General features: G+C 47.0%; 1 protein-coding gene across 1 annotated transcript in view; it reads left to right on the top strand.

Moving 5' to 3' along the window:
• Positions 1 to 8,117, top strand: part of NSG2 (neuronal vesicle trafficking associated 2) — a 62,964-nt gene extending 54,847 nt beyond the window's left edge. Inside the window, exons 4-5 of the mRNA XM_007465549.1 lie at positions 2,675 to 2,785; positions 6,299 to 8,117. Coding sequence (XP_007465611.1) covers positions 2,675 to 2,785; positions 6,299 to 6,490 — 303 coding nt within the window. The 3' untranslated portion in view covers positions 6,491 to 8,117. The remainder of the gene's footprint in view (positions 1 to 2,674; positions 2,786 to 6,298) is intronic.
• Positions 8,118 to 8,539: the final 422 nt, after the last annotated feature.

The raw sequence follows: 8,539 nt of genomic DNA on the forward strand, positions 1-8,539 counted from the left end.
CCTTTTGGCTATTGGGAAAACTGGGCATTTAAAATTCTTTACATCTATACTCCAAACACCTGCCGACTGGGTGTTCTTAGGTCCTCATTCTCTATACTCTCACTTCTGACACCAAATGTGTGGGTTTTTTCCCATACCATGCACTTTTCCAATTCTTGATGGAGGTTGCCTGGATTTCCTACAACTTAACTCAACTCTGACATTAACTGTCCTGAGTCAGCACAGACCCCACAGGTCGAGGGCTCAGTCCCACAAGACTGCCTCCTCTTCAGATGCCAGTCACAAATCTCAGGTTGACATCTGAACTTCTGACTGACTGGCTATAAACTGGGGACTTCTGCAACCTCCTCCATAGGTTTAGTGATTTGCTGGAACGGCTCACAGAACTCAGGAGAGCACTTTACTTACTATTACTGGTTCATTATGAAGGATGATAAAGCCAGATGAAGAGATACATGGGGTGAGGTCTGGAAGGGTCCCGAGCACAGGAGTTTCTGTCCCAGTGGAGTCTGGGGTACACCACCCTCAGGGGCATGGATGTGCTCTTGCTCACCAACCTGGAAGCTTTCTGAGCCCCTTCGATTAGGGTTTTCTGGAGGCTTCATGATTCATTAAAGCATTGGCCATGGGTGGTTAACTTCATCTCCAGCCCCTCTTCCCTCCCTGGAGGTCGGGGAGGCAGTTAAGTTACAACCCTCCAATCAATGGTTAGTTCCTCTGGCAACCAGCCCCCATCCTTAGGGACTTTCCAAAAGTCATCTCATAACATAATATAACATAACATTAACTCAGGTGTAGTTTGAAGGGGTTTGTTATGAATAATAGAAGCTGCTCCTTTCACCTTTATGGATCAGAGTTATTTCAGGAACTGGGTACAAAAACCAAATATTACAACAAAAGATGCTGCTACCCTGCTCTTATCACTTAGGAAATTACAAGTGTTTTAGCTCTGTGCCAGGAACTGGGAACAAGACCAAATAGATATATTTCTTACATCACAATAGCACATCGTCCTAAAACTTCATACAAACACATGCATAGGAACTTCTCACGGACAATGTCTGCCCATAGGATTCAGATGGACGTCTCCCACACCCATCTTCCACTTTTCCTTTTCAAATTCCTTCCATCCAGTATTTACCGCTGCTAACAAATGACTCCATTTGGAGTAATGTAGAATCTCATCTCCTTCTGTCCTTATAAACCATGTCCTGAGGTGGGAAGGAGATGGGATAGGGACGCACCCCCCCCTCCAAAGTTGATTTTATTTTTCTTCTGAATCACAATAAGTCTTCTCTCCATGATAGGAATTCTACCATATTTCTAGGCCAACTGACTCAAAAGCCCAGCAGCTTTAAAAATAACATGAAAAAAGTCTGCTTATAACACTAGGTGCCCAGCATCATGGGGGTTACCCTACCACTTTGTACACAGGTGGTGGGATGGGGCCAGTGCAAACCTGGAGGTGCCTCTGAAATTAGCTACTTAGTCCTTTCTGGTAAATCCTGTTGGTGACTTCAGTTTGTTTGGTGTTGTATTATTTTTTTTATTTTTTATTTTTGCGGTACGCGGGCCTCTCACTGTTGTGGCCTCTCCCGTTGCGGAGCACAGGCTCCGGACGCGCAGGCTCAGCGGCCATGGCTCACGGGCCCAGCCGCTCCGCGGCATGTGGGATCTTCCCAGACCGGGGCACGAACCCGTGTCCCCTGCATCGGCAGGCGGACTCTCAACCACTGCACCACCAGGGAAGCCCGTGTTGTATTATTTTTAAAGCTTACTTGTTGATAATGGTTAGGAGCTGGGCTTTCACTATGAGCAATTTGGAGACCATTAGATGCTTCTGAGCAGAGAAGGGACATGCTTTGACTTCAAGTCTGAATGGACTTCTCAGCTTGCTGTGTGTGAATACATGTAGGGGTCGAGGAGGCCCCTAGTTAGAAGGCAGTTTCAGTACTGCAGGTGAGAGGTGATGATGGCTTTGGCCACAAAAGAGATGATTTAGGGGGTCAGAAGTGATTGGATTATGGATGTGTTGGAAGGCAGAAATGACAGGTTCTGCCGGTAACTAGGACGTAGAATGTGAGAAAAAGAGAGAGTCAGAGATGACTTCAACCTTTTTGGCCTGAGTGACTGCAAAGGTGGGTGGGGTTGACATTTCCTGAGATGGGTAAAAATGCGGGGCGTGGAGCAGGTTTGGGATGGGAGGGAAGCAGGAGTTTGGTTTGAGAACGCACTTTAGCTGAGTAGTGGACGTCCAAGTGGAGGTGGAATAAGCATTGATACCTGAGACTGGAATTCAGCAGTGGCAGGGAGGGAGGTGATGGGAGGCAGGGACACCGTAAGTGAGGGCTTAATGGTCATCCCCCTGCCCCCACAGAACTAACAGGAAAAGTAAATGGGGAGGGGGTGGAAATCACACATTGGGCCAAGATGGAGCTTCCAAGAGTTTCTGGAAGAAGGGGACACCGAGACCCAAAGACTGCAGATGGTTTGCTCAGGCTCACGCTCCAAGTTGGTGACAGAGCTGAGACAGAGCTGGTTCTTTGGGACCCTGGCCACCCCCTACTCTTTCTAACATACCAGGCTGCCTATTGGCTCTGGGTTTCGAAGGCTGCACCATGTGGACTGAAGGCAGGGAAGCTGAGGCTGGAGGATTCTGTTTTGTTTTCTCCAGGTCACCATCCTCGTCAGCCTGGCCCTAGCTTTCCTCGCCTGCATCGTGTTCCTGGTGGTTTACAAAGCCTTCACCTATGACCACAGCTGCCCAGAAGGATTTGTCTATAAGGTAAGGGGCTTCTGGGAGGGGAGTGGCCCAGGTGACTGTCAGCTTCAATTAAAGTGTTTATCAATGTCTTCTTTTCATTGACATTTAAATTCTGGGTATGGCAACCTCCGTACAGACTGTTTAAAATGTAAGATGTGTCCGAAGAAAATGAAAACACTAATTTGAAAAGATACATGCACCCCAATGTCCATAGCAGCATTATTTACAATAGCCAAGATATGGAAGCAACCTAAGTGTCCATCCATGATGAATGGATAAGGAAGATGTGGTACATATATACAATGGAATATTGCTCAGCCATAAAAGGAATGAAAGTTTGCCATTTGCAGCAACACGGATGGACTTGGAGGGTATTATGCTACGTGAAATAAGTCAGGCAGAGAAAGACAAATACTGTATGATATCACTTGTATGTGGAATCTAAAAAATACCTCAAACTAGTAAATATAACATAAAAGGAATAGACTCACAGATACAGAGAACAGTGGTTACCAGTGCAGAGAGGGACGTAGGGAGGGGCAAGATAGGGGTAGGGGATTTAAAAGTACAAACTGCTATGTGTAAAATAAGTTAAGTTGTAATGCTATATTGTACAGCACAGGGAATATAGCCAATATTTTATGCTAACTATAAATGTAGAAACTGTGACTCATGAAATTATACACCTGAAACTTATAAAATATGGTAAATCAGCTATACCTCAATAAAAAAGAAAACTTTATGCACTCAATAAAGGCGTTGAAATACGTAAAAAAGTTAGTATAAAGAAATGCATAAGTAACACCAAAACAAAACTGATGGTGGCAATCTAAAATTATTTTCTAAAAAGTTGTATCTTCACAATAAATTTTGATATGAAATAAAAAATTACAAGAAAAAAAAAGTCATAAATGTCTGGCAAGAAGTTTTCAGGCTTGCATGAAGGACTCGGTCTCAAGTAGGCAGTAGAGGGCCTCCTCCCAGATGGCCCTCACTTCGGACTGCCCATCCGCATCTGGGAGAGCTCACTCCTGCTGCAACTAGACTGTTCCGTCTCCAGAGCGCTCTGCCTAGGTGTGAGTCTTCCTGGTTTGATGGCTGGTTTCTTCTTCCTGCAGAGACGTGAAGACAGGGAGCAGAGCTTCTGAGGTGGCCTCCCCCAATCCTGCAGCTGGGCCCTTTCCCCGTCACCGTCACTCTGACTGTGCTCCTTCCCTTGCAAAACTGAACTGGCTGCATGAGCCCCGGGCATCCCCTCGCCCCTCTGAGCCTCAGTTTTCTCACCTGCAATGGGCGTCAATAAATGTCTGCCCACAGGATTTTGGAGAAAATTTAAGTAAAATCGGTCAGCAAAGGGCCTGCTACAGAATAGGCTCTCGACAAATGTTAGTGGCAGTAACATTTCAGAGCTGAAACCAATATTTATAAATTACCATTTACTGAGTACCCATTATATGTCACCCCCTACCTAGACATTTTCATAAACAGTATCTCATTTGAGCTCTCCACCCATTCTGAAAAATAGGTTTTATTGCCCCCATTTTACATCTGAGGAAATGGAGATTAAGAGCGTTTTGTTATGTTTTCTAAGACATCACAGATGTTATGTTTCAAAGTGAGGCAATCAAATGGGGACTGTTCTGTCTTAAAAACACATGTCCTGGGCTTCCCTGGTGGCGCAGTGCTTGAGAGTCCGCCTGCCGATGCAGGAGACGCGGGTTCGTGCCCCGTTTCGGGAAGATCCCACATGCCGCGGAGGAGCTGGGCCCGTGAGCCATGGCCGCTGGGCCTGCGCGTCCGGAGCCTGTGCTCCGCAACGGGAGAGACCACAACAGTGAGAGCCCCGCGTACCGCAAACAAACAAACACATGTCCTTTGGTTCTGCTACATGACTTCCTAAGATGACATTTTTAGTTGTTAGAAGCTGAGGTTCTGAAAGATTGGCAACAACTGTCAATAGGAGACGGTGGAATAAACTATGATGAATCTGCACAATGGAATTTCAGACAACTGTGAAAATGAGTGAGGGGGGGCTCCAGACATGGACACAGAATACTCTCCAGGATAATAGTGAAGAAAAAAAGGTGCTACATTGGAGTGAGAAAAGGGGAGGTCAGGGATGTTTACTTCTATTTTCAGAAAGAAATTCTGGATGGATAAATTAAAAAAAACTAAGAAAAATGGTGACTCAGGTGGGCAGGGAGGGGACAGAAAGAATAGGGGTGGGGAGCAAGGCTTCTCTGGATGTATCTTGCTCTACGTTCGTCCTCGATGTGTATCAATGTTTGATGTATTTGTAAAAATAAATAAATAAAAAATAATTCCTGAAATTAAAAACAAGCTAAAATCTAACTGTATATCAAGTTGGGAACATAAACTTACCAAGAAAATAAATATTCCAAATGACTGTAGAATGCAGTATATTGACTGCACACCCTCAGTGGCATATATTCTAAGGACACAGAGAGCTGCAGAGAAATCCTATAGTTCCTTCAGTAGTCTAACTATTACTCATAATATTGCTGTTATTTTGTGACCATTTGACATATATTGTAGGATAATGCAAATATATAATTATATTAATGTTGTCAGGAACCAAGGCTTTTGGTATAAGAGAAAAGAGTTACAACTATCCAATCAAGGGAATGAAATGGAGAGCAATTGGCTGCAGGCAATAGCCCAGAGAAGGAGTTAGGGGATGGGTGAATCAGCCAGGTAAAGAGCTACCAACAGTGTCTACTGTAACCCCACAGTCAGTAAGCAGAGGGTGTTGACCTTGAATTAGTATCATCATCAGCTTCCTCCCTCCCTCTCTCTCTGTTTTTCTTTCTTTCTTTCTTTTCTTTCTCTCTCTCTTTCTCCCTTCATTCCTTCCTTCTTTCTCTTTCTTTCCCTTCCTTCCTTCCTTCCTTCCTTCCTTCCTTCCTTCCTTCCTTCCTCTCTCTCTCCCTCCATCCCTCCCTCCTTCTCTCTCTCTCTCTCCCCCTTTCTTTCTTCTTTACTTTTTATTGAGGTGTAATTGGCATATAACATTATATTAGTTTCAGGTGTACAACATAATGATTCAATATTTGTATATATTGCAGAATAACCACCACTCTATGTCTAGTTAACATCCATCACCCTGCATAGTTGCAATTTTTTTTCTTGTGATGAGAACTTTTAAGATCTACTCTATTAGCAACTTTCAAAAATGCAACTTTCAGCATTATTAACTACAGTCACCATGCTATGCATTACATCCCCAGGACTTATCTGGAACTTTGTACCTTTTGACCACCTTCACCCATTTCTCCTACCACCTCTCCACCTCTGGGAACCTACAACCTAGCATCAGATTAGTTTCTTCTGGCTTCAAGTAGGTGGCAGTTTTGATGATGGCCTGATGAGGGTCAGGCGCAGGCCAGGTACCATCCCCCGCCCTCTGGCTGAGAGCCTGGCGTGCCTGTGGGCCCCAGGTGGGGTGGCCGTGTTGCAGGGCGGGTTGGAAGCAGTCCACTGAGCTACCCCTGACTCTGTCTCTCTCTTCCCCAGCACAAGCGCTGTATCCCGGCCTCCCTGGATGCTTACTACTCATCCCAGGACCCCAGTTCCAGAAGCCGCTTGTACACGGTCATCAGCCACTACAGCGTGGCCAAGCAGAGCACTGCCCGGGCCATCGGGCCGTGGCTGTCGGCAGCCGCCGTCATCCACGAGCCCAAGCCGCCCAAGACCCAGGGCCATTAGAGGCTCACCGCCAGCCAGAATCGGGGGCGGAGAGGGGGACCCCCGTGGGCTAAGCCAAGCTCCAGTTACAAGACAACACTGTACTCCCGGGATATGGGGGCGGGGGTGGGGCCGGGGGTGGGGGGGTGGGATCTCACTGAAAATCTCCTGCACTGGAGTTGTCTGAATCAATATTTCTTTTCGTCCTTTGGTGTGGTTGATTCGTCCCCGAGTCAGGCTCATGTACAAAGGCATGTTTCGTGTTGACTGTTCCCATGTAAGATATTTTCAAAGCCACTGCTTATTATTTGTTAGGAAAATTTAAAAACAGAAGAGGAAAGAAACAAAGAAAATGAACAAAAAAGGGTTAGATTGGCTGCACCTGGAAGACACTGAAGGTTAGTAAGAGCACAGATGCTCTGGGCTTCTTAGACGAGAGATGGTAGCTCAGTGTGAACTTCGGAAGGTACAGAACTTGTGAGTGATGCAGGCGGGGCTGCTTGCTTTGGCCTCCGGTCTGCAGGGGAGGAATACCGGAAGTTAGGAACTGCTGAGTTGGAGAGAAGGACTGATTTTGGCATTTGTAAGCCCAGGATGCATACAACCCAGAGAGAAAAGCCTCTACCGCGTCGTGTGTTTTGCAAAGTTAGCAAAAACTTGTCTGTATGGGCATCGGAGCTGGGGCCGGGCTGCATGGCCTAGGGATGTGTAGGGTATAAGCAAACACTGAGCAGCGGGCAGACTTTCTTTGTCTTTCTCTTGTGTTTCTAGCCCTACACCTGGGTCCTGCCCAGGAGACAGAAGGGGTAGAAAGAGAAGGAAGTAGAGGCTTCAGGAAGAAAGCACAGCGTGGGCATGTGACATTTGGCCAAGCTATAAGCACAGCACCCAAGTTTAAAATCTGTGTCTGTTTGCTGTTTCCCAAAGTGCTAATAGCACGAGGAAGAACAGGAAGGGTCCTAACCAGGAACCTCAGGTGACAGCCAGGGAGACTTTCCACTGGGGCTGCAGCAAAGCCAAATCATTTCTAAAGGAAGCTAAGACCTGTGGCCATCTTTTGGCCAATCCTTTGTGTTGACAGGGGCCACCGTCCAAACTCCGCAGTCTGGTTCTGGAAGCTCCTAGCCATGAGGCAGCATCCGACATTGCCCAGGCCTCCCGTGGCCCTGGTGCCACCTCAGGCGCTCCCACGCGGCTCTCCCACAAACGTTTTGGGGAGAGCCCCTCTGTGTGGTGTTGGCTCCAGGTCCAGCAAAGCCAGCACTGGCTGGGAGAGGCTGTATGAGATGTGGTACTGGCTCCCCACGAAGCTCAAACAGGCCATCTAAAGGGCATCCTGTTGTGTGTGGCTTGCTGTGATGCTGAAATCATCATACGTAATAGCTGGGTAATAGGACAAGCGTAGCTCAAACTAGTCTGCTGAAAGCTATCATCTGACTTTTCCTCCCTCCCCACCCTTCAGTCACCTCGAGTCACTTGTAACTTCATTGGTCATCTAAAGCGGAATAACAAGTTGTCCCTAGCAAAACTGCTGAGCGCTTTATAATTTTGTGGTGTATTTTTGTCAGTAGGTAGCAGAGGCTGACGTATTTTTTGGTGTAATCCTTGGAGTTTTCTGACAGGAAACAAATAAAGATAGATGTGTCTGGGTCTTGACCTTCCTTTGCATTTTTCTTTACCTTCTTCTCAGTGAGCCTGCTGGGGAAGATGCTGGGGGCAGGGGTCCCCGAGGATGGGTGAGCTCTGGGGGCAGAGTGTCCTGTTAGGCTGGGGCTAGATCTGGGCTGTGGAGGGAACTCCATCCTCAGCCGACGGGGCCGGAAATGATGCTGAGGTCAAAGGCAAGGACCAAGAGGTGCATCTGGCTCTTATCTCGCAGCCCAACGTCCTTCATCCTATGAGCATCTGCTGAGCACCTGCAGAGGGCCAGGCTGTGCTGTGCATGGGGCATTCAGCCACGAATGACACATATTCACTCTCTGAAGTCTGGAGGTAGGGTCGGATGTGGAAACAGACATTGGCACAAGAAGAGTCTGAGGGTGCCATTGACAGGATGCATTTGGCCAACAG

The sequence above is a fragment of the Lipotes vexillifer genome, unplaced genomic scaffold (assembly GCF_000442215.2).
Source record: "Lipotes vexillifer unplaced genomic scaffold, Lipotes_vexillifer_v1.1 scaffold621, whole genome shotgun sequence".
In the NCBI taxonomy this organism is placed as follows: Eukaryota; Metazoa; Chordata; class Mammalia; order Artiodactyla; family Lipotidae; genus Lipotes; species Lipotes vexillifer.